The 26612-nt window shown below is 39.9% G+C and overlaps 1 protein-coding gene across 17 annotated transcripts in view; it reads right to left on the bottom strand.

Annotated features, from left to right (window-relative positions):
• Positions 1-4890: 4890 nt before the first annotated feature.
• The window catches only part of tcf4 (transcription factor 4), a 617800-nt gene continuing 596078 nt past the window's right edge, over positions 4891-26612 (bottom strand). For 13 of the 17 annotated variants that reach the window (XM_033033210.1, XM_033033191.1, XM_033033164.1 and 10 more), the window contains 5 exons: positions 21356-21491; positions 14337-14499; positions 13577-13809; positions 11226-11368; positions 4891-8925 (listed from right to left, as the gene is read on the bottom strand). In XM_033033210.1, the coding sequence (XP_032889101.1) occupies positions 11232-11368; positions 13577-13809; positions 14337-14499; positions 21356-21491 (669 nt within the window). In that variant the 3' untranslated portion in view covers positions 4891-8925; positions 11226-11231. The remainder of the gene's footprint in view (positions 8926-11225; positions 11369-13576; positions 13810-14336; positions 14500-21355; positions 21492-26612) is intronic. The other 4 variants (XM_033033173.1, XM_033033202.1, XM_033033289.1 and 1 more) reach the window with 1 other exon arrangement.

The following is a 26612-nucleotide window of genomic DNA, read 5'->3' as shown; positions in this document are numbered from 1 at the left end:
AGCTAGTCTTGCCCAGAAATTTAAATTCGTAATGAAATTAAATTCATTTTTATTGTGCTTTTATTAGCTTTCTATTATTTGACCTCTAGTTCACAAACAGTGAGCTTTCATAAGATGCAGTGGAACAAAACAATTGCGAACTGTGTGATAGAAGAGAGTTATCAGTGATAAATCAGACTGCTATTTATGCCCTTCTATGCATTATTTTAATGTTACTGCATGGGCCACATTTCATGGTTTGGGACACTTGATTTTTAAGCAAGACCCAAATGGGAAGGTTATGAGAAATAATTTGCATTTGTGATTTCAATATGATTTATCGTCTATAGAAAGGCGAACTATGTGTTAGTTCTACATTTCATTATTGTGTGTTAGGTCAGTGTCAAGAATTTAAGAATAGTAAAATCAAAATCAGACCCTATAGTTCAGACTACCTATGAAACCGAGATGAACAAGAAATAAGACAAGGTTTGGTTTAGTTTAGAGATACAGTACATGTGTAAACAGGCCCTTTGGCCCACCGATTCCGCGCTGACCAATGATCATCCATAATTAGTTCTATCCTACACTACCCAATTGGGACAATTTACAGAAGCCAATTAACCTACAAACAAGCCCATCTTTGGAATGTGGGAAGAAACTGGAGCACCGTAGAAAATGTACATGGCCACAGGGGGAACGTGCAAACCCTGTAGAGAAAGCACTCGTAGTCAGGATCGACCTGGATCTCTGGCGCTGTAAGGCAGCAACTCTACCGCTGCACCACTGTGCTACCCAGATGATCTGAGCTTTCTGATTAATACGAAGCACTGAAAGCAGTGATACAAGCAACAAAATTGTATATTTGTACAGTCTTGCAAATAAATCAAATTGTAAGAAATAGATGACACAAGCTTTGGATTTTAAGACTCAATTTCAACGTAACCATATGTGTGGAAAGTATGTGCAACTGAGTGATAGCTTATTTTTATCATTATAGTTGGTGCTGAAATGCAAATATGTTTGGAGGAAGAGATATAATAAAAGCTCCAGTTAAAAACAGACTGCTGGAGAAACTCAGTGGTTCAAGTAGCATCAGCAGTGGCTGAATAAGGGCCCCAACCCGAAACATTGTCTGTTCATTTTCCCTCAGAGATGCTGGCTGGCTCGCAGTCTTTTATTTGCTCAAGACTCCGTCATCCCCATCCCTTGAGTCTCCATAATGAAAACTCCAGATTAGTTCTTCATACAGTGAGAATGACTGGCGTCGGGAAAGAATACAAACGACACGTGAAGCACAAGGTTATAAAAATGGCACATTTATTGCTACAGAACTGTCATGTACATGACTGCTTGGAATAACTACTGATGATAAACAGGTAATGGCCTACATCGAGCTGGCCTTTGAATACTCCAGCAAACAATCTGTTCGGACATTTCTACAAATCTGAAAAACACCAAAAAAACATGAAAAGTTGAGGCACTCGAGCCACACAAATGGGAAAAAGGTGAAATAGGTTTTATTCCACTGCTGCAGCTAAGTGCAGTCGCAATGACATGCGACGTACACAACTAAAACGCTACCATACAGTTCACCTCAGTAACACATGGTAAAATAACATCTTTTAAATAGTAAAATAAAGTAACAAACTTTTACTCAGAATGATTCCAAAAATCTACAAAGAGAAATATTCAGAATCCGAGAATTTTTTTTCCAAGATCCATGGTATAAAAGGATTGCTCCTGCGAAAAATAAGCCAAATATATTTTTTCTTTAAATTTAGCTTTTATAGGGTGTACTACAGTCTATTTCATAGCAAAAAGAGCACTAGACAAAAGAAGCTTTATAACAAAAAGCCAGGCACTGATACATGGTAATTCTCTGCTTTTCTCTTCACTTAATTGCATCACAAGTACAAGAATGAAAAAGGCCACAGTTCATATTCTCACCATAACATATGTCTATAATACTTGAAATGAGCATGGTAAACCAGCACTGCACAAGATGAATAAGAGTCCATGAGAAAAATGTCGGTAAAAGTGGGCTCACCAAAGCCCTGGTGCCCCATTGTAATGGAATTACATTTTCTTAAAATTTTATTTATATATTTTTCCAGTCAGCTATAATTGGCTAATATTTGTGCTTGTTCACACCAAATGCTAAATCATTTCTGGAGAGTGTTCACTTCTGTCATTTAAAAACAAATATAAAATTTTGCCTGATACAAAAAAAATGAATTACAAAACAAAATTTGAACAAAAAGAAAAGTTAAAACAACAATCGGAAGACTGGATAAATCTACAAATTGCATCACTGGTTCAACTGACAGTTTATAGGCGTTAGTGTTAATTACAGCTACATTGAACACAATGGGTACCATTGGGTGAACAGTTTGATTCGGTTTATGAACTGTTAAGAGACATGGAAGTGGATCCAATAAGAATTTAAAAGCAATGTCTTGAATTTCCACTACTGAGTCAGTAAGTTAGCTTTACTGTTGCTAACCTGTCACTTCAATTCACTAATAGCATGATAATATGCTAACATTTTTTATAATAGTTAAAATGTTACAAATATTTTGTACATGTTTAACTAAATAATGCCTCAGAAAACATATATAACACACACCAAACCTAAATTAATAAAGCATTATGCTCAATTACGAGTTAGTAAAATAATTTTTGTGTCATCTTCTTAAGCAAGAATGTCTCTATATAATAGCTATGCTGAATAAATTCTTTTATATTGTCACTCATCAATGTTTCTACAATATTTTTGTAGTGGTCTGTTTTCAGAACGCCCTCTTCAAGATCTTAATAAACAACTAAAGCTCAGAGATTCCCCATCCTTTCCTGAACTAGATCTTAAGTTTCAACTTCCATAGTTGAGCGACACTCCCTAAAATATGATCTCAAAATAAGCTACACCGTCACTTTTAATTTATTGGTTAATCAATCCAAATTTACAATTATTCTTTAATGCAAGACTAATGGAATGTTGCTACAGTTTATTTTAATAAGAATATATGCTCTGATTATTTTTTTTATTTGCTAAGCCATTTTTGATAAACAAAGCAGTTCACATGACATCACATACACCTCACCCTATAGTGCATGATCCACATGATCTTTTGCACTTTAAAAAAAAAGCAGTTTGCACCATTCATTTTAAAATGCCCAGAATCCATTTTGAATTTAAAATGATCATCTCCTATCTACACTACTTTAAAATGCACTATCTCAGAACACGAGGAATGGAGATTAAAAAGGAAGCTGACTAGAAGACTTGTATAGTAACACAATGTTTTTTCATACAAGGTTAAAATATGCAGCTCTTTCCACTTACAACACTTGACCCTTCACTAGTTAAGCTCCATTCATTTGTACTTACTGTACCTTACAAGTCAGTCATCAATTAGATCCTGCGTGACCTGAATCTTAATTCTAATTGCATCACTTGTCACCCATCCTTGAATGCCTTTACTTGCAAAAAAAAATCAACATTTTTAGTGAATTCTTACTTCTGCAATAGCCAATGGCAAAAAGAGTAACAGCATTTTAATTCTGGTCAAATGATTATTGCCTTTTTGGACTTGATGTCAGAGGCACTGCATGTTTTCTATAGGACGGACATTTCAGTAAGAAACATATTTCAGGTTTGTTTTGTCAACTAACATTGCTTGATTCCAATTCATAGCCTTAAAAAATTGTTTACTTGATCCACCTCCATGCATTTAAAAGTTTCATCAACAGGCCATCAAAGTACTGAAACCCAGTACACTCACAAATGTAATTATTATCAACAATATTCCAACAAACAGCACAAAAAGTGATTAAGATTAAACATTTAGTAGGCAATAAATTGCAAATACCTTATTTTGTTCCTTGTTTGAAATTTGTTTCCAGAAATATATTGTGTGCTTGTAAAATTCCTTGACATTGCTACTTGAAATTTTACTACCTCATTTAAACTTGAGACATTTTTATAACCACAGGGATCCATCAATTTCTTTTTAAAAGCAAAAACCACATGACATATTTAAAAAAAAAGACTTTTAAGTCAACATGTAAAAATATAACTTTAGCTCTTACACAAAAAAAATCAAAATAGTTGCAAAGTTTGCCTGTTGTAACACACAAATGTTGCTTTTTTTCCCTTGAAAGTGAGATGGAACCATATGCTCTTCCTTTTTCTGTTGTTGCCTTTTTACACCAAGGCATCACATTATACCTAAAGTCCAAGGGGGCAGATGCCATATTACTGGCAGGAATGTTTCAAGTCTACACAAAGTGTAGGAAATACAAGTTCCCAATAGTTCGGTAAGCATAACACTAAGAGATGTTTCAGGCCACGCACATACACTAAAATTCCAGTGCTGTTGTTTTTATCTAAAAAAGATATCTTAAGAGCATAAACCACATACCCTACCCACCCACCCACCCCAGAACCTAAATTTCCAACTAGCATATGTGCTCTCTCCACAAGAATGTAAACAAAAAAAAAGATGACCAATAGTGATGTTTTATTTTCCCGAACTCCTATTTTACTGCTTACTTTCACCAGGTTTAATATAACAAAATCTATATGATTATTTGTGGGATTTTTAAAAACTATATACAATATATGAAACCCCTTTTACATTGATAGTCGTTATGTTTTTTTTCCAAGCTTCACCTCATGCATAAACTAATGCTGGCCAGCGTTCTTCACAAATAATGCACACTTCCTCGTTCGTTATTGCTAAGTTCTTTAAAGAAACACTAGAATACTAACAAGTTCTTCAAAGCCTCATTTTATTTTTGCTCAGGCTTCTAGATCTTGCTGCTCTTGTCAATGTCGCAAGCTGCATGTCCACTATTGATAATCATCGCTGTTGTTTCTCTCTACTCTACTACAGTACTTTTTAAAAAAAAGAAATGAAAGAAAACAATGAGAACCTTAAATATTAACTATTTTAAAATATTGTAGCAGGCAGTGTTGCTATAATTGCTATCGGCACTGATTGATTAAATTGTTCCATTTTCATGTTTTGTGCTGTGATCTATATCCTTTCCCACAGTACTTGCTGCATGGAAATGTGCTTTGTTACTGGGACCAGGCAGTGCCAGGTTCAAGCATATCATGACACATTATTTCAGCATGTTTGGATTTCCATGCAGTATGTGCATTGGGTAGCAAAAGTGTGCTCTGATGTCTTGCTGTTTTGCTGTGTAATATGCATGGCCTGAGCTCTTCTACCAGATTCCTGATACTCTAGAATCTGGGTAAGCACATACCTGAGCCAAAGTTAAAATCTCCCATGTGTCATTCCCATCCACTCTCTATGCAGCAATTGTAATTCAGGGATACTGTTCATGGGCAAAAATAGAAAGCATTCATTAGAAATGTGCTGCATTGGAATCCTTTAATTATGATTTGATAAATGACATTCTTTCCGTGGCCATTGGTAACCCTGCAGTCTGTGACTTTAACCCTTTGAGCATGAAAAGGCTTTTAAATTGTCAATTACCAGACAATTTTATGTAAGTTTTTAATGTCACAAGAAATCTTAATGGAGGCAAATAAGCAAAGGTTTAATGCTGTGCTTGGAAAATGAGGCTGGTATGGAAACAACGCATTGTGTACTGGATTCCTAAACTATGCTGAGTGCAGTGTTCTTCACATCCTTTGCATTGAGGGGAATGTGTGAGAATAGGAGAGTCGCTCCTCTCTGGCAGAATCTGGGTGATTGCAAGAGCAAAAGCAATTGAGGCCAGAAAGCCATTTGTCTGCAGGATATCCTGGTGTAATATATGAAGTGCTGTATTTATTGGAAGAGAAGCCAAAATTAATGCGGACTCAGAAAATGTGATGATTAAGACAAATTATTTCAATGTGCTGTCCATCTTGGATTAAAGAGTGGGATTCAATGGGGAACTCTGCAACATTTGGAAGATCAAGAGCAGCGGGCACATATGAAAGCTGTGCCCTGCAAGTTCCCTGCAAATGTGAAGACAGTGTGAAACATTCATATTTGAATGTGAATTCCTTCATTCACAGTGGATGTTCCTTCATCCACAATGGATCTAATTCCTAGAACTCCCTACCCAACAGCATTGAGAGGTTGAAGGTAGCTTTGTTTTGTCTTTGCCAGTGAAGCGATTAAAGAAATTGTTACTCAAAAGGGTTAATGGGACCTTTCGTCAGGAAATATCCACAGTGTCAAGCTGAGTTCTCCACATAAATGAGTTGGTAAAAAAATAACTCCTTCCAATTAACAGCTATAAAGCCAGGCCTATGGATCTGGAAGTTACTGTATATATGCACTGGTACAAATAATTGAATCAGCAATCTAGATGGCTAAATTGTCAAGCCACTAATGAATGTATACCAATCTAGCGAGAGAAGATGTCTTGGTACAAATTTACTGCATGCTTCTCGGAACTCTAATGTTCACCCAGTACAGAACCTGCCACCTTTTACCAAGTCCAGACCCAGACAAGGAATCATTGTGGGTGAAAATGGCTTTGGACTCTGATATATCTCCAATTGAAATCTGAAATGCAAATGACCCATTTGAGGTCGCTTTGCAGCAGCTCTCGAAGAATCACTTTCCTAATAAGCGCTCATGTCTGTTGTTCAGGAAGACAACAGATTTACTGAAAATTGTGATGGCTCCTAGAATTCCCAATGAGCACAGAACTGCTCTGAGACCAAGCACCTCCAGGAGTAAAATTACATCTTCAGCCCCGTTGTCAATTGGAGATTCTAACAATTCCGATTTAAGTGAAGAGAGTGTCCTCAAAGGTCATCAGATAATAATTAAAAAATAAACAACTGTCTAGCTTTATCATTAACTTTAAAAAAAAGGCCATAACCTCACAGAGAAAATGCAACTTGTGCCACGACTGTGCACTGAGATGGTCAGCATGTGTGTGCAAGTGCGCAGATCTTGCTTGTTTCAAATTAGCAAATTAGCTTTAATATCCTAACTTTCTTTATACATTGAAGTAAATACATACTTCACTTTACATTGCATAAATAAGTCTGCAGTACACCTGCCTGAAAGCACTTGTTTTCACTACTCCTGACATGCATAGAACTAAGCTGTCTCTTCAGGTGGATCCTAGGGGGAAACTGGTGTGCAGGACTATATCATCCAGGTTTAGTACAAATGCTTAAAAAAAATGTGGAAGCTACTGTAACCAAACACTTACAATAAATCAAAGGGAGAATTGCAGGTTTTCATGTTTCACATCCAGGAGCATAAGTCACACCTGTCACATGGAGTGGCTATTTCTTAAAACTATTATTATATATACACAGCACACACGTACAGTATTAGGAACAATGGTTAAAAATGGAATGCAAATGGATATTTTAGCTGTTATAATATTTTGTATATATTATTGTGGGAGCCCCCATTTATAAGAGCTTTAAGGTTCCCATATATTTATCCATAACTGACTGACATGACATCATGTTCTCCACTTCCTACATCTGTGTCTAACCAATTTTTGCCGCAGTCAACTCGATCCTGAAGCATAGTCCGATGGGCACCAGCTATCCCAATGAAGCATTGATCCCAGAGAGCAAATAACACACGGGCGGGAGGGGGGGGGGGGGGGGTGGGGGAGGGGGGAGTCAGGTCCAGCATCCGTCCACATGCATTTCCTTGCACTGTTTACTGATTGGTGATTGGGAATGAGAATACTGACCCACCTTTCTGTCCTCCAGTTGTAGCCCCCATATCATTGGCTTGGTTTAGATCAACCAAATAGGCAAACAGTACAGTTTGAGCCCAGCTTCGTTCCTGGTCTCCTGAGGCTCAGTGCCACAAGGCAGTGCCTTATTATCCACTGCGTCATTGACTTCCAATCACTACCTAATCTGCCGGGCTTCAAACTGGACAGAGTTTACTTTTGTAATCAGGACATCTGTATTCTAATCAGAATATTCTACTCAGTTTTGCTGGGCTCCACACATGATGAACTGTCATAATATCACACCTAAATTCAAAAACGTTTTCATGTCATTACTCACTTTTAGTTTCCAACAAAAAACCCCCCAAGATTTTCTAAAAGGCAGAAGGTGTGACCTATTTTCCATCAAATACTATATATAGTTGCACGAAAATAACAGGAATGAAAAACAAATCACGAAAGAAAAGGCATTGCAATATACATACGGATTACATCACCAACAGGCCCATATTTCCATCAGTTACTCCCATGCAGACAAAGGAATGGCTAAGCAGTCATCACCTAAGTTACCATTAGGACAGTTGCTGGTTTTTGTGAATACTGGATGTAGACGGGCAGCAAAGCTTCACTCTCTCCAGAGAACAAACACTAGCTGACTAGAACACCAACAAAACAAAAATGTTCAATTGTATTTTTTCCTTTTTTTTTTTAATCAGAAGTACACTTTTCATTATTGCAAGGTTACGATTTCAAATAAATATTTTTTTCAACCTACAAATTGATTTTTTTTTACTTTTATTTTTTTACAGAAGTTCAGGCACAAATGCATTTTCCACAGTGTGGAGAAGATTGCCATTCAGTCTCTGGGCTGTACATTAACAGCTTGCAACATACTGCTCAACATTCTGAATGATATGTTTAGAGTTTGTCCCCCGAGTCGTACTTTGCTTGTAGGGAATGCAGTATTCTCTTTTTCCTCGCTTTCTTTCTTTCTTTCTTTTTTCTTTCTTTTTTCTTTCTTTCTTTCTTTCTTTCTTTCTTTCTTTCTTTCTTTCTTTCTTTCTTTCTTTCTTTCTTTTTTTCTTTTTTCTTTCTCTCTCTCTCTCTCTCTCTCTCGTCTGTGATTCATTTTCGTGACTGCTTTTAATGTGTCTCCATTTTACAAAAAAAGGGGATTGGGCAGAGTGTTTACATTGTTGTAAGATAATACAGTTGTCAAGGAAGCGGTCTCTCACTTATTTTTGTTGATCTGGCACCATGGGCCTATAAAAAAAAGAATAAATGTTAATTAAAAATACAAATAATCTTCATTTTATTCCCTACATTCCCTTGCCTCTCACCTGAGCATGGCAATTCCTAATTTTCTCCAACTTGCCCAATTGTTCACTCTTCACATGCATACTAAGATGGACAGCGAATGTTGGCAAGTTATATGGCTTTGCTGAGCACTTGTTGATCCTATCTTAACTCAGAGCCCAGTTTCATCTTGAGCTCAAACAAAGGGAAAGAAAAGCCAGTGCACAGAAATCAGAGAACCAGCACTTTTCACTTCAGGATGTTAGTTACTGAGGCCAAAACTAACAAATATTTCTACCCTCATTTATAGACTAGCTATGTTCTCTCTCTCAACAGCAATGTACCTTAATCAGTTAGTTCCTGAGAATCATAATTTTATTTTAGAAATATTAGATTTTGTTGTTGTCTTGCACTAAAAGTTGCAACCTTTATCTTTTATCTGTGCACTGTGGACAGCTTGATCGTATTCATGTATAGTCTTTGACTATGTATAGCACGCAAACAAAAGCTTTTCACTGTACCTCGGTACACGTAATAATAAACAAAACTAAAACTAAACGATTCTTCTTTACCCTTTGACCAATAGGGGGACTCATTCCTAGTTCAAATGGGTAGAAGGGTAGTCAAGGTGGCTCAAATGTAGAAGATAAAATACAAATGTAGATATATCCAATAGCCTTTTTTTCCTCATACTTTATGATTCAATAATGTACAGGAGTACTAAGGAGACTACAGGCCACTCTACCTTTCGCCATCTCTCACTTCTGTTGTGCAATTTCCCCTTGAATCTAGAGTCAAGAGAGACCGGCTGCAATACATTACTGTGGCAAGATTATGTCAATCTATCTCTGGGCATTAAACAACAATCTAATACTTTAACATCAAACTACCTTCCAATCATCTGCGGTAGACAAAAATGCTGGAGAAGCTCAGCGGGTGAAGCAGCGTCTATGGAGCGAAGGAATAGGCGACCATTCGGGTCGAGACCCTTCTACAGTCTGAAGAAGGGTCTCGACCCGAAACGTCGCCAATTCCTTCGCTCCATAGATGCTGCCTCACCCGCTGAGTCTCTCCAGCATATTTGTCTACCTTTGATTTTTCCAGCATCTGCAGTTCTTTCTTAAACATTCCAATCATCTGCAGTCGGTTATAATTTTATTACTATTCCACAATAAAAGTTTTTTGATTAACTGTCTGTGTAGAGCAGAATATGTTATATTCTGCCACTGGACTTTAGTATTCATTTGCACTATTCAGTCTTTGCACTACAATCCTGTGCCATTCTGTTGTTTTTGCATGCTGTTGTATTTGTTGTTGTATATATCATTAATCTGCCTAGGAAAGAAGAAGGGTCTCAACCCAAAACGTCACCCATTCCTTCTCTCCAGAGATGCTGCCTACCCCGCTGAGTTAATCCAGCTTTTTGTGTCTACCTTCATTACTCTGCCTATTGGTTTACTCTGTGAGCTTGATGTGAACGAGTAATTTCATTGCACTTTGAAGTATGTGACTATAAACTAATCTGAAATTCTGCCAAAAATGAAAATAAAGGTGGATGTACTGGCATGTGAGTCATAAAAGGAAATCAGTACTTAGACCCAACTGCAATCATTGCTAATTTTATTCATCTTGAAGTTGATTGGGATACCAAAAGTAATTTGTATGCATAGGAATGTTTATTAAAATATTTCAAAACTTTTTTTTTTTAAAGTGTGGAAAATCCAAAAGGGGTGAAGGTAACGTTTGATTTGATCTTTATCAGAAAGCACGCTGAATACAATTAGTTTTAGGATGAGAACTCTAACGCGATTGTAAAGTTTTTTGTTTTAAATGAAAATAAATACCTATCATAAAAAAAGTGTATTAAGTGCATTCCAAAAGATCAAATTTTGAGAAGATGGCGGTGTATAAAAATTGCAAAAATGGGAGAAACTATTTATAGATGAAACATTGGAATATGTTAATGGCATATTTTACAAAACCATTTTCAGCACCAAATTGGAAAATTATATCACCATGGATACACAGAGAAAATATGAAGGCATTAGTGAAAATAAAATGGTTGAATAAAATATTAAAGACTTCAATGATGAAACAAAAAACACACAAGGTCAGACAATTAACCAACAAATCTCCCCACATATTTTCTGACAGAAGTAAAAGTCGATAGTCAAAGTAGAAATATGTATTGTGGATTCTATAATGGCTGAGATATATTGGCTGCTGTCCTTTAGTAAAGCAGCTGAAACTAGGATGATTTCAATTACCTCTTTTCACATTGGGCCCATATGGTTGGATGTGTCTCCCATATTCGGGTTGATTCCTGCAAGGGAGAGTGGCGGTGGATCTGTTGACAACTTTTCCTCCTCTCTTCTTTTCAGACAAGCTGCTTTAGGGTTCAGGTTCCTCTCTTCAGGAGAAAGAAAATGTTCAAAGTAACCATAAGATACTTAAAAAAGAAAAAATCTTGCAGGGCAATCGGGATAAGACAAGGCCGTTGGATTAATTGGATAGCTCTTTTAGAGAGCCAGAATTGAAATGATGGGATGATTGGACTCTTTCTGTACTATATGATTCTGTGATCTGCTTCCTGGAGTAGGAACTGAAGATGAAATGGTTTACATCATTTCTGAATACATTTCCTATCTTCCGTTAAACTTCCAGCAGGAGATCAGGATTGTTTATCTCTTCCTGGGGTTTAGTAATTTTAAAAGCTAATCTCTGTAGAGCTTAAAAATATAAAGGCTGGGATGACCTATAGACTTTATGATCTGCAGCTTGAGAAAACTAAAACCCATACACAAGGCCAATGATTTAAGGCATCCGTATAAGTTAGCATCTATTTTCACTGCATGGGAGAAAAAGCATTCAGGTGGAGTTTTGGAAACTCCATCACACAGTTCTATCCATTTCCATAAGGGCAAAATAGCGCTTTGCTGATGATGGAAACCTATAATATATACAGAATGTGCTCAACAGATCAGGAAATATCTGTGGAGGGAAAATAGGGTTAATGTTACAGGCTAATGACCTAGCAATTTAACTCCATTCTTCTCTCCAGACAATCTACTTGGGCCTGCTGAGTATTTCCTCTTTTAGTCCCATCCATTTCTGGTTAGACTACTTGATTTATGGCAATAGAATTAATTAGGTGCCACTTCAAATTGATGGCTTAATGGATCTTCATTGGTACTTTGGAAATATTATTCCACATTTCTGTCCATTTTTCCCGTTAAATCAGTGGCCTTGCCTTTTACATCTGTGGAGTAAATGATTTGTTTGGTGCACTAGAGGGAGCACCATTTACATACATACTCCAGCTTTAAATATGAGGTAGATTTGTAAAAAATAACCATGTTTTCCATAAAAGCAATTACATGAGGGGAACACAATACATATTTTTATCAGAATATTTGACCAAATAATGCTAAATGATAACATCATTTATACCACAACTTCAAATGCATTATTCAGGTCTGCAATGGGAAATGAACATTACTTTCTAAATTTTATTTAAAGATATATATATATATATATATATATATATATATATATATATATATATATATATATATATATATATATTACAATGATTGTATGAAATTATTTTGATGATGCAGTTCCTTCTCATTTGAATTATATGTTAATTTTTTTTAAAAAGAGGAAATCTTAATTCCATCCCCGTACATTATAATTATGTCAAAATGTGGCCTTCAGTGGGAGCATGGAAAATGGTGCAGTTCTGTGTGAAATATTTGTAGAAAAAAACATGGCGATTCTTAAAGGAAAGAAAATCGTAAGTTATCAGAAGGGATAAGGGTATTTCCATGGGTTATTCAGCAATACTTCTATAGAGCACGAAAGTTGCAGGCTATTTGAAAACTGTGTGTAAAGTGTAAGAAGGTGAAATGAGGAAATGTCTTCTGATCCAACCTGACAAGTTCCCTCAAAAGACCGTACATAATCAAACTATCAAGAATGCCACCTAAAAACCAAACTACTACTGAAAACCAAAAGTCTCTTTTCTGAACAATCAAAACCAACACTAATCAAGATCTTTCTCATATCCCATCACTCTACGCTTTCCTTTGACCATCTGTTAGATGTCAGCAATTTTGCCTCTAAATCGGGTCCGGGTTCAAACCATCCTCCAGAGATTTGAGAGCACAATCAATGTCAATGAGGGCTGTAAGAAATCAAGTGTTTGGATGAAACTGCAGGCCAGGTGGAAAGTGAAAGACGATAGCACTATCAGAGTAATTTGTCCTATGTCCAGGCTAAGGTCTATCACTCAGTCAGCATCATTGGAGCAAGTTATCAGATCAAATATTGCAGTCTGTTCTGTCTTTTACTAGTGACAGTACCCTCCAGTCACAACAGCAGAGGACCTTGTGTTGTGGAATATTCAATCATCTTGGTCTATACCTATCGTTATAACTTGTAATGACATTATTTCCAATTGCAAACAGATTAAATTCTCAATTAAACATAATTTAGCAGGCCCGATTTTACCACTTCTTTATATTTAATCTACTTGGGAAGGAGAAGAAGAAGGTGGAGGATAAGGAAAGTGGTTAGCAAACAAGGTTCTGTGCAACAGTTCCATATGTCTATTGACCTCGGACTTGCTGTTCCAGGCTCAAAATAACAGCAACTGCCTGGTGAAGGATCAAGAGCTTCGTCTGTGGCTTGTCACTTTTCAGGTGGAGCTGCACCATGCGACCAAGTTCCTTAAACGCTTCATTGATGTCACGCACACGCAGACGTTCACGAGCGTTGTTTGCCATTCTTCTTTCTCGCTCACGCTCAGCCTTCTGTTCCGGAGAAAGGTCTTCGTCGTCATTATTATTGCTGGGAAAGAGATGCGGAACATTTTGTATAAATAAGCAGAATTAGAAATGAAGGTAAAAGTATTCAACGTATACACTAACGGCACCACACACTAACATGTTCCTTGCTTCACATATACTGAAGTAGAATCAATACTGACAAATTGATTCAGATTTAAAATGTAGAGCTATAATCCAAAGTACTGGCTCTTTACAAAACTGCAGATTTTCATTCTGAACTGTTCTAAATGACACAATAATCAAGGAAAAAATAATGCAGCTGAACTTTGTATTTTGTGTGCTAAACTGTATAGACCTCCAAAATGATCTATCAGGTTGATAGCAGGTTGAATTAATTCGACAAATTAAGCATTGTTGATAGTTATCAATTAGGAAGAGCCATCAATATGGTCCATAATTAAATAGAGGAGTCAATACAACAGTTAAGCCATCATATTTTACAGTACAAACTTTACACTCCAGATTTCATGCTCATTTCATCAAATTCTAGTCAAGAATGAAATGAAAGGATCATTCAATTATTGTTACCTAGATAGTGACCTATTTAATATCTTGATATCCTTCTTGTCCTCATCGCCCTTCTTGTCATCTGTGGATTTTGAATCCTGCAGATTCTCATCTGGTTCATCCTCTGACTTTACATCTGAGCTGACAGAAGACACACTCTGCCCTTGCAGGCTGCTGGAGAGTGCTGAAAGGGAGGCAAGGCAAATGGCAAACATTAATAGCCAGTAACAATTCTTGAGCATGACTCTGAAACACTTTCAGTTTTAAATTAATCAAAATGACACAATCACAGAGAAAACCACTTTGCTCATTTAAAACTGGTCTGGTTTTAAACTCAAGTGGTCAAAACTTATTTGAGTTATTTTCCAGGGATTAGAGCGGATCATGTGTAGAGTTCATCTCTCAAATACACGTGCACAAACCTGCAGCCTCACAACTGTTATACTGGCTTTACAGGGTGCACTTCATAGATGAGATTCACCGGAATGACTCAGTGATCAATTGTAAGGAGAATTTGCACCTACTTGAGGGGGTAATGTGATTGAGTGGTGTGGGACTAAAATCCAAATACTGCAAAAACTGTAATGGCGGATAAATTAAAGGGACAATAAACATTTAAATTGTGGGATGAGCTGCCAGAGGAGGTGGTAGAGGAGGGTACAATTACAACATTTAAAATACATTTTGACAGCTACATGGAACGGAAAGGTTTAGAACGATATGGGCCAAATGCAAGCAAAAGGCATGAAGTTAGAATAAACATCTTGGTTGGCACGGACAAGGTGAACCGGGGGACCTATGAACCTACAGCATTCTGGAGTGCAATTGAGAAGAATTTTATGATAGCTGCTTAATGTGCATACTGATTAAGTAAAGATAATGTGACATGAAGCTCAGGTGGGTAAATGGAATAGTGCTACATACCAGCTTGGATTAAAATCAAATGGTGGAATAGAGTCAAAAGGATGAATGGTCAATACAGATCTTAAAGAGTAATTCAGCTAAACACAACTGAGGATGTTCCGTGGACACATGTTGTTTGTAAATTTAAGGGTGATCAGTTTGCAGTAAGAAATGAAACAAGAGATCAGTTTAACTAGGCATCATGTATAAGTGCCAGCTCAGGTGGAGTTTCTTTTCATCAAATAAAACCTTGCAATTAGATAAAAGAGAGGTTCAAATGGTTGAATTAAGCACACAGTTCATTTTGCCAGGTAAACCCAAGCGTCAAAGATCATTGCAGTCATCTCAAGATTAGCTGAAAGTCCATTTTAATGTACAACTAGACCAAGTGCAGACCCGCTGGGTCTGTTCCCACAACGCGCGGTTGGGGGGGGGAGATGACACCTTGCTTCACACGGACACTAACCACCACAGGGGGGAGGGGGTAGAGGGGGGGTGAGAGGGGGGTGGGGGGAGACGGGATGGGGAGAGGGGGAGAGGAGGGGGAGGGGGAGAGGGAAATGGGGGGGAGGGGAAGAGAGAGAAGGGGAGAGAGAGGGGAGGAGGGGGAGTGGGGAGAGAGGGGGGAAGGGAGGGGGTGGAGCGGAGAGGAGAGGGGGTGGGGGAGGGGAGAGGGGGTTGGAGGAGGGGAGAGGGGGTTGGAGGAGAGGAGAAAGGGGGTTGGAGGAGGGCAGAGGGGGGTTGGAGGGAAGAGGTGGGGGGGGGGCAGAGGGGCACAGAGCGGAGTGGGGCAGAGGGGGAGAGAATGGGGAGGGGGAAGAGGGGAGGGAGGGGAAGGGGAGGGGAGAGGGTCCCGTTCATTCAACGCACGGTTGCGGGAATGGGGGGGGGGAGGTTGCGGCATCACACACAATAACCACCCCTCCCCCCCCACACACACACACTAACCACCCCTCCCCCCACGCACACACTAACCACCCCAACACACACACACACTAACCACCCCACAACACACACACTAACCACCACCCCCCCCCCCCCCCCAACACACAGACACACTAACCACCATCCCCCCCTCCCCAGCACACAGACACACACTAACCACCCCCCTTGATATTATATTAATATTATTCATTGGCTCCTTTTACCCCATCCCCACCCTATCTCGAGGGGCAAAGAGAGTGGGGCAGAGAAAAAGTGAGAAGGGGAGGGAGATGAGGGGAGAGGGAGATGAGGGGAGAGGGGGGGGGAGGATGATGAGGGGAGAGAGTTGGGGTGGAGGGAGATGGGATGGAGAAGGGGTGGAGAGGCAGGAAGAGGAAGGGGAGAGGGGGAGATGGAGAGTGGGGGTATGAGGGGGGAGAGTGGGGAGGGAAAAGGGATGGGGAGAGAGTGGGGAGGGGGAGATGGGGAGAGTGGGGAGGGGAAGAGAGGGGAGGGAAGGGGATGGGAAAGGGAGAGAGGGAGATGAGGATGGAGAGGGGAGGAGAGCGGGGAGGGTGAAGGAGGAGGTAGAGGGTGGAGGGGGGAAGGGTGGGTGAGGAGGGTAGAGAGGGGTGGGGAAAGGGGAGGGGAGAGGAGAGGAGAAGAGGGGAGGTGAGAGGAGAGGGGTGGGAGAGAAGATGGGAGGAGGGAGAGGGGGAGGGGAGAGGTGGAGAGAGAGGCGATGGAGGGAGAGAGGAAGGGGAGCGAGAGAGGAAGGGGAGGAGAGAGAGAGGGGGGAGAGATAAAAGGGGGGAGTGGGGTAAAAGCATGGGGGTGGAAGGGATGGAGGGAGGGGGATAGATCTCCCACCCCTGTTCCATTCTGATGTCATATCATATGTAAATGAGATCCATTGTGATTGGACATCTGTGAGGTGGCACTGTGACTCATGCAGCAGTTTGATTTTAATTTTTTTTAATGTTTTGTGAACAATTTAATTCAAAATCAGGGGAAATAATTGACCAAATCTAGAGAGGAGTGGATATCTGAAATCATGTTAAATCCCTACCGAAATATGTAAAAATCTCCGCGTTTTTGCGTCTGGTTTTCGAGGAAATACGTTTCAAAGGCAAAATCACACACACACACACACAGAGTTTTAAAAGTATATAGATGGCAACACAACTGAAACAAGTGCTAAAAATATCTCCTTAACATTTGCACTTGAGTACCACTCAAACCTTATTGTCAAATGTTAAAATTATTTAAATTCTTCATCATTTGCAACAATTTTTGTTCCTCCAATTTCTTGCTTCATGAAATCAACTAACTGAAGTTGAGATTAAAGCAATACCAATAGACAATAGATGCAGGAGTTGGCCATTCAGCCCTATGAGTCAGCACCGCCATTCACTGTGATCATGGCTGATCATCCACAACCAGTACTCCGTCAATCAATACCGGAATTTTGGGGGAACTAGGAAGAAAATCTTGTTCTTAAACATTTTGTTTAATGAGGAATGCAGGCCAAAGAACCTTTCCCTCAATATCAGCAAGATGAATAAGCTTGTTATTGACTTCAGGAAGCGAGGGGATGAACACACCCCAGTCAGCGTCAATAGTGCTGAAGTGGAGATGGTTGAGACCTTCAAGTTCCTAGGCATAAATATCACCAACAATTTGTCCTAGATCAATCACATTGAAGTTATGGCCAAGAAAGCACACTAATACCTCTATTTCCTCAAAAGATTAAGTATGTTCAGCTTATAACTATTACTGACTTCTACAGGTGAAAGATAGAAAGCATCCTATTGTTATGCATCAGAGTTTGGTCTAGCAATAGCTCTGCCCAAGACCAAAATAAATCGCAGAGAATTGTGGAAGAGCTCAATCCAAGACACAAACTAACCTCTCCACCCTCTCCATCGACATGTCATTATCTCTGGGGAAAGCAGCTAACATAATCAAGGACCATGTCACATTACTGATTAATATACGCACATAAAATGGGGAGTGGTCACTGATCTTCCAACCTACCTCAGTATGGACTGTGCTCTATTTTTATCTGCAACTTCTCTATAACTCTATAGAGCTATAATGCTGTAACATTATATTTTGCACTCTGTTGTGTTTCTTTTAGCACTACCTATGGTACTTGTGTACAGCTTGATGGTACTCATATATGGTATGATTTGACTGGATAGCAGGTAAATAAAGATTTTCACTGTATCTTTCGATGCATGACAATAATAAACCAATGCCAAAACCAATGGTAAACTGACGGTGTTCTCCAAAGGTGGTCCAAAAATGGCTCCACAAAGTAGGAACTGTCATTGAATAATATTTTAATCTAAAACACATAATCCTTCCATAGTAATAAAATCAATATCACAATTCAAGTGGCATGTAACTTTCAACTCAATTTCCTCTTTCCTCACGTTTCATCTACAGAATGAAGGGAAATCGGCATAGACTACAGTTGTCAAAATGGAAATGTGTTTTCTGGAGTGCAATTGCAAAAGACTGTTCTGAACAGACTTATGCACAAAAAAGGAAGGAAAATCTATGTCCTACTCAAAAGTAATAACTGTCCTCTAATTGTTAATATGTTTCCACACGATTACTAGCTCAGAATAACTCCTGGAGAAGCGGCAGCTGAGGTCGGAGTGCGAGCGCCGCAATCCGCCTTCACCAACCCGCCGTTTGAGCGGCTCCTTGGGGCGACCTACTGCTCCTTCTCGGGGCGCTGCTGGCGTGGCGACTGGGGGGGGGGGAGAGGAGGGGGGGAGAGGAGAGGAGGGGGGGAGAGGAGAAGGGGGGGTGAGGAGGGGGGGGGAGAGGAAGGGGGAGAGGAGGGGCGGGAGAGGAGGGGGAGAGGAGGAGCGGGCAGCAGGGAGCGGGGAGCGGGCGTTAACCAAAGGAGTTGGGAGGGGTTGGGGGTGACGACAATCGCAGCGCGAGCAAGACGGCGCAGACTTCAAAGTTTGTCAGATTTTTGAATATTTTCATTAATAACTCGAGAAATAAAGCATGACATTTTCAGATAAGGCGATTTTGGGCTCCAGGGGAAAAATCTGTACCGGAATACGTAAAAATCTTTGTGTGTGTGGGGGGGGGGGTGTGGGAGAGAAGGGGAGAGAAGGGGAGAGAGAAGGGGGAGAGAAGGGGGGGGGGGGGGGAGAAGGAGTGGAGACAGTTTTAAGAAGTTTAATAAAGTTAGCGGGCATTTTACCTTCCGGCGGATCTTCTAGGTCCTGAAAACCAAAGATCCTACAGGATCTTTGCTGAAAACTCCAATGAGCCAAACAAAATGGCCGATCAGCGAAGGAGATTGCCTTCGACTGCCTGTAAGTAAATAGCAACCCCACTCCACTGGCTTCGACCAAACGGCAACCTATTTTTAGTCAAGGCCGGTTTTGTTTTTTTTGAAATAATCGCAGGAACATAGAAGAAGCCTCGACTACGCGGAAACCACTTTCCACCATTAGGGAGAGTGACCAAAACCTCCGGGATCCTCACGGAAACCTTGGGTGGGGCGCAAGGTCTCCAGAGGTTTCCGTTCAGGTTTCCTAAGTCGGACAGGGGCTTAAATGTTGTATTCACATCACTATTCCATGTTGAAATTGTTGTCATGTGAAGTTGTTAGGTCAGGACACACTAACACAGTCTAACAGTAACAGGCAATCAAATCAACACACAAAATACTTTCTAAAAAAAGTTTTTCTTTACTGCAAAAAATTACAGTATTATATTTGCAGTTTTTGCATGCTCCTTTATAAAATTTTCATAATATTTTACAACAGTACAGCTCGATTATTAAAACAAGGACAACTTCAATTCTCGATTTAAAAAAATGTATAGAACAACGACTCCAATCATCCCATTCCACCCACTCATTACTCATGACTCCACCAAAATTATTTCTGAAATATTGGTCATAAAAGCGGGGTGCTGACTTTGGTGAATTCCATTGCCGACTACCTACGTCAACCGGCGACAGGTACTGGCGACTGAATTGTCTTCAGTTGTCGCCGACAGGGTCGTTACTTGTCGTAGCTTGTCGCGGGTGGACGTAGGTTGACTTTGGTTGTCGTAGGTTGTCGCCTATGTGGTCGTAGGTTGTCGTAGGTGTGGTCGTGGGTGGACGTCCTAATAGGTCACCGGTTGTCGGTAGCTTGCCGTAGCTTGATGTCGACTAGGTGGTAGGTTGTCGTGTAGCTTGTTGTAGACATTGTCGTTGGGGGGGGTCCAGTCGTCACTTTTTCTGCGACCTGCTACGACTGTGACAGTCGCCGGCAGTCGCCGAAATGGGACAGGCCCTTTATGGTCTCTACTAATATGAACTGCACAACTGCACAATAATTAACTGAACTGTTTGTGACTCAACCTTACCACAAATGTCACTGAATGTCTCGGGGGAATGGAAAACAAAAATAGAACGTCTCTGTGCGTGACAAAAAATTAACTTTTTAAATGCAGCAGATAAATTTCAAACAACTGTTTTTCCACAAAGACATCAGGCTCCCTTCAGTTCAGAGATACAGCGCAGAAACAGGCCCTTCGGTCCACCGAAACCGCACCGACAAGCGATCCCCACACATTACCCTACACACACTAGGGACAATTTACACTTATACGAAACTAATTAACTTACAAGCGTACTTAACGTCTTTGAAATGGGGGAGGAACTGTAGATCTCGGAGAAAACCCACGCGGTCATGGGGAGAACATACAAACTCCATACAGACAGCACCCGTGGTCGGGATCGAACCCGGGTCTCCGGCGCCGCGCGCGCTGTAAGACAGCAACTCTGCCGCTGAGCCACCGTGCTGACCGATGATACAACAGTTTAAAGTGGGGTGTGGAAAGTATAATATTTTCAAAGCCATAACGGTTACAGCATGTCATTTGATCTACTGTTACCAAATAAGCAATTTGAAGGATGTCTTCTTAATGGGTTGATTTGCCCTTTTCCCGAACATTGTACACTGGTGCTATATGAAATACAAGCACCAGAATTGCACCAATTGTAATAGTCATAAATATCAAGATCTCCAAGTGATGCAGAAGAAACCTCTGTTATCTAATTACAGCTTTTAATATCTGTAGTATTAGCGATGTTGAACACCAATATTTTAACCATAACCAAGTTCTATTTTCTCTCCGTTTATCTAGACAACATTTAGATAGTGTGTGAAGCTAGAGGTACTCACCCCGGTATGGGTCCTGGGACTGGTTAATGTCAGGAGATGTGGCTGACTGCACTGGAAGCTGTGGGACTGGCACTTGATTTGACACAATTGCATGGCTGCCTCGAAGCCCAACACCATCTTCACGATGACCTCCCACCTGGTTTAAACAGAAACATAAAAAACACTGGATATTTCAAAAGGTTGTTTCCCAGGTCATTTTACTGGATTACATCTCGTTAATTATGACTATTGATGGAGAAGCTCTATAGACGTGACCTCATCCGGTACGTGATTGCACTGAAAGCCCAGCAAAACCAGGACTAAAGCAAGAATTTTGTTTTGTATTGACTCTAAATATCCCTTAAGGGCCTGTCCAACTTGGCGATTTTTTCTGCGGAAGCTGGCATCATTGACTGACGTATCAGGTCACTGAAAAATTTGCAGCGTGATGTGCCGTGAAGTGGCCGTGATGACGTATGACGCGCGGTGTTTTTTCAAGTGTGGCAACTTTTGTTTTGTCGCCGCTGGATTTTGAAATGTTCAAAATCTTTTGGCGACACTGATATGGCGCCGGCAGTCGCCGAAGAAATCGCCAAGTGGGACAGGCCCTTTAATGTTACTGTCTACATGCCAACATCCAAATAGACTGTTCCCAGGAGACACAAGAGACAGCAGATGCTGGAATTTTAGTTTAGTGTGGAAACAGGCCCTTCGGCCCATCGAGTCTGCGCCGAGCAGTAATTCCTGTACACTAGCACTATCCTATACATTAGAGACAATTTAAAAAGAAATGGTAACAAGGCAAATTAACCTACAAACTTGTACGTCTTAGATGGGTGGAAAGGAACCGGAGGAAACCCAAGTGGTCACGGGTAGAAAGTACAAACTCTGTACAGACAACACCCATATTCAGGATCAAACCTGGGTCTCTACTGCTGCGCCACCATGCCACCCCAAATCTGGAACAACAATCAAGCAAATTCCCAGGCAAAGCATCAAATCTGCATTATAAATGTACAACATGATTCCTGCATCGGGACACAAGCACATGCTGGAATCATGAGCAATAAAGTACTGTCAGAGGAACTTGGCGAGTCTGGCAGCATTTATGGCGTTAAATGGACAAGTGACATTTCGGATCGGGACCTTTCTTCATGACAGGAGTGGATGGATGGTAGAAAGAGATAAAGAAGGGGGGGGGGAGGGGGTCAAGAAGTGGCAAGTGATGGGTGGATCCAGGTAAAGAGAGGTTGATTGGCAAATGAGTTAGGTGGAGAAGGAGACGGTAGAATGCTTTGAGCGCTTCATGCTTTGCCGTTCTCTAGCACCGGAAGATGAAACCCAGTTGTATGGCCTCTTTTGACACTGGGATCATTTAACATCAGCACGGTCCCGCAAACAAACCTGGATCTTTCCAGTCCACTTATACCAAGATATATAGTGTTTCAAAACAGAAAGGCTACATTTAATAACATTTTTAGTCGCTGTGATTGAATAGGTTTTGTTGCCCTGACGTGCGATATGCAGAGTATTGCTCTGCCGACTACAACATTCAGAAGGTTCAAGAGAGTCAATAATGTTTTATTCTCATATGTCCCGAACAGAACAATTAAATTCTTCCTTGCAGCAGCACACAGATGAAGACTAATACTGTACAAACCAATTGAAGTAAATTAATCTCAAAGTCAGTTTAATTCACACATTAAATAATAGGTTCTCTTAAACTGACCATCTGAGAAATAAATATGCAGAGATAACATTCACAATATGATTTGAATCATTTCAAAAATGGCACAACCGCTTGAAAAACTGAAAAAGACACAATCTAGTGGATAGGTTGAACATTTATTTTACCGAGGAGCCGTCTTTATGGTTTGTTGGCTGATCTTAGAACGCAACATAGGTGAGAGTGTTGCATTCACTGATTATTATTATACGATTCAATGGCCACTGCTATTGTGTACCCCCTGATCTACACAGATTACCTGGCCATTGCTATCAGTCTATTGTCTTGATATCCATTTACTAAATTGCAACAGGCTTGCTAACGACATGCATCTAGTTCTGTTCTCAGTTCTGCTTTAATAACTTGTTCAAACCAGTTTTTTTTGTTGCTCTATTTTGCACGATGAGACTGGAGTATGCGTTTGAGAAATGTGAGTGTTGTTATAAAGTCTATGTCAGGCTGATATTAAAGTATACTTTATTTTAAATGTTGTGATGAAATATCCAACTGATCTGAGCCATGATACTAATCATTGTGACTGTCATGGCAATACCATTTATCTAGATAACCTTAGCTCAGCTAATAATTAAGTCACTCTTCGATTAATTCTGCTTCAGTCTCACCACATCCTCACTTTCATACAAATTGGGTGGAAATTTCCAGTCTTCAGCCCACATATATTTATTTCTGCCTTCAAGCCCCATCTAGTGAGTCATTTATCACCTTTTCTGCAAAATAATATTGAGTATTTTTGAACTTTCTTCCTTCCCCCTTAAAAACACACTACTCACACCCTTAAAAATACACTTTTCTAATGGATTGGCCGAACATTTATTTTAGTGTGGTCCTCTTTATGGTTGTTGGCCAATCCTAGAACAGATCAAAGTAAATGGAATAGTGTGGGTTCAGTGTACTTAGACAGGAAATTGATAGGAAATGTTTAAAGGGATTCATGTGGGCCAAACACAGACTGGTGGGACTAGCATAGTCAAATGGACATGGCATGGACAAATTGGGTAAAAGGGGTTGTTTCCACACTGTTTGACTCTATGACAAGCAAGGGGAAGGTTGGTGCAAGGGTTGATATTCCTTTTACTGATTAAGATTCTGTGAATTTTTGCTGGAGCATGCGATGTGCAGATACCAAATAAAGACAGAGTGGCAACTGGAGAGGCGGACACAGCAAAGGACAAGTTGTGTCATTGATGTTCAGGTGTGCAGAAATGATTTTATGCAGCGTAGTAGATGTCATCCTGTACATAATGGGCCAAGGACAAAAAGGGGGGGAAATCTTAAAAACCCCACAGAAAACCAAATATCTGCCATTATAACCATGTATCATTTTGTCTTGGTTATTCCAAAGAGTATGATGAATTTCTATTAGTATATATAACAAAGGACAAAGTTAAAGACAATTTAAGACATTGCATATAGGATATTGCAGCTGAAACTCTCCACTATTACTATCACTCTGACATGTTCAAAATCAAAAAGAGAGATTTAGATGTAACTTTCCTGTTAGTCCTCAAAAAACTTAAATTCATCTGTCCCTTATCTTATTTTTAATGCACTGCCCAACCAAAACCACTTAGGGTGAGGAATCATTCATTCAATTTATGTTTTGCAACCAGGCTGTACATACGCTAGCTGCCACATTTGCCTGTATAAGATCAGTGACTCTTTCTAAAATAATTATTTCTGAAAGAGAGATTGAAGGAGTTGATTCATAACAATGGGATGTGGACATAGGGACTAAAGTAATTTTTGCATTCCAGAATATGCTTATTCTCTTACATGCTTTGTCCTTTTTTGAATCGAATTGCAATATATTTCATCAATGGATACCTTCATAAGGTATGTAGAGTAATGCATTTTACCTGTGCACACAATTTAAACAAACATGCAAGAGCAAGCTTATGCATGAAGCATGTCAAAGTGTGATTTTATCAAGATTCACTCTGTGATACGAACAAATAAAAATTCCCCCTTGTGAACAGATTTCACAGCAGAAAAAACATTGTTGTCAGAAAGTGATTTACAGCTCCATGCAATGTTCACCTTTGTTCTCTAGAGGGTGCAAACACACTTTCTCTTGCTCTCTCTCTCTCCCTGTCTCTCTCTCTCTCTATATATATATAATATATATATATATAATATATATATTATATATAAATATATACACACACACACACACACGCACACAGACAGAGACAGGCACAAACACACGCAAAACACTGTACATTCAAGCACATAATTTAGTGACAAACAACATGGCAGAGCAGTTCAGCCAGGTAAAACGTCAACTCATCCCTCAGTGTGCCTCTATGGAGGCTCCTGATTCACATCCATCTGTCTTCTATCATGTCCATGAAGATAACTGACAATTATCGTAATGCCCATATGCTTAATTGTGGTCTTCACAATTCCCTTGTTATTCCCCAACAATCCTGAAGGAATTCAAAACTAGCATCCGATTTTCATTTTCCGGGGAAAAAAAAACCTCTTTGCCTGCCATTTTTGTTTGTAATGCCAGCTACGCTTTTGACAGCAGCAGCAGCAGCAGCGACACCATGTGATCCAGGCCCCCGTTTGCTGCCACCACAAAATGTCGAGAAGCTTTATTAAAAGGCTTGTTGTGCGATGGAAGCAATTTTATTAGCTCTCCTTCAGCCATTTGACTGAGTTCAGACCCATGTCATTGTTAGCCCAACAATGCAGAATTGAGGTCTGCCATTAGTGAATACGGGGACAAAGACAATTGATGGAAACAAAAAGGTTCCCCCAAAAAGTGGCCTTTCACACATTTAACTTTTTGTACCAAACAGATCAATATGATGGCTCACATGAAAATTAAGTGACTCTACTAATGTCAAAAACATGGCACTTATACAAATAATTGGCTTACCCTTTTCGTTCAGATACGACAAATTTCAAAGTTTTTGTTTATATTTACAAGGTTATCATATTGAACAACAGAAAAAAAATTCAGTGGTGTTGTGGATGGTGAAGAAGGTTGTCTCAGGCCACAGTATGATATAAATCAGAGGTAAAGTTGGGAAGTGCATTGGCAGATAGAATTTAATCTTCACAAATACTAGGTAATGTATTTTGGGAGGCTAAGTTTGGGTAGAGCTCCAGGAGGGTGTCGATGAACAGAGGGACTTTAGCAAATCCACAGGAGGCACAGGAGGCACAGGTGAATAAGGAGTGGAGGACACAATGGCATGATTACCTTCACGGGCCACAGTACGGAATGTAAGAGCTGGGATGTTGTGTCACAACTTTATTAAACATTGGTTCCGCTAAACTTGGAGAATATCTGCAGTTCTGGCTGCTACAGGACACTTTCTTAAGGATGTGATAGTGTGCAGAAGAAATCCTCCAGGACGTTATCTGGATTGGAGCATCTTACTAATAAGGAGGAGAGGCTGGTGTATTTACCTTGGAATAGAAGAGGCTGAGGAGCGATTTAGAAACATGGACAGAAGCGCGACAACCTATGACAGAACTTACGGCAGAAGAAGACAAGCTACGTCAAGCCCGCAGTCACCA

Source organism: Amblyraja radiata, chromosome 1 (assembly GCF_010909765.2).
Source record: "Amblyraja radiata isolate CabotCenter1 chromosome 1, sAmbRad1.1.pri, whole genome shotgun sequence".
In the NCBI taxonomy this organism is placed as follows: domain Eukaryota; kingdom Metazoa; phylum Chordata; class Chondrichthyes; order Rajiformes; family Rajidae; genus Amblyraja; species Amblyraja radiata.
Note: the sequence above shows the minus strand (reverse complement) of the source record. Positions and strands in the feature narration are given on the sequence as shown.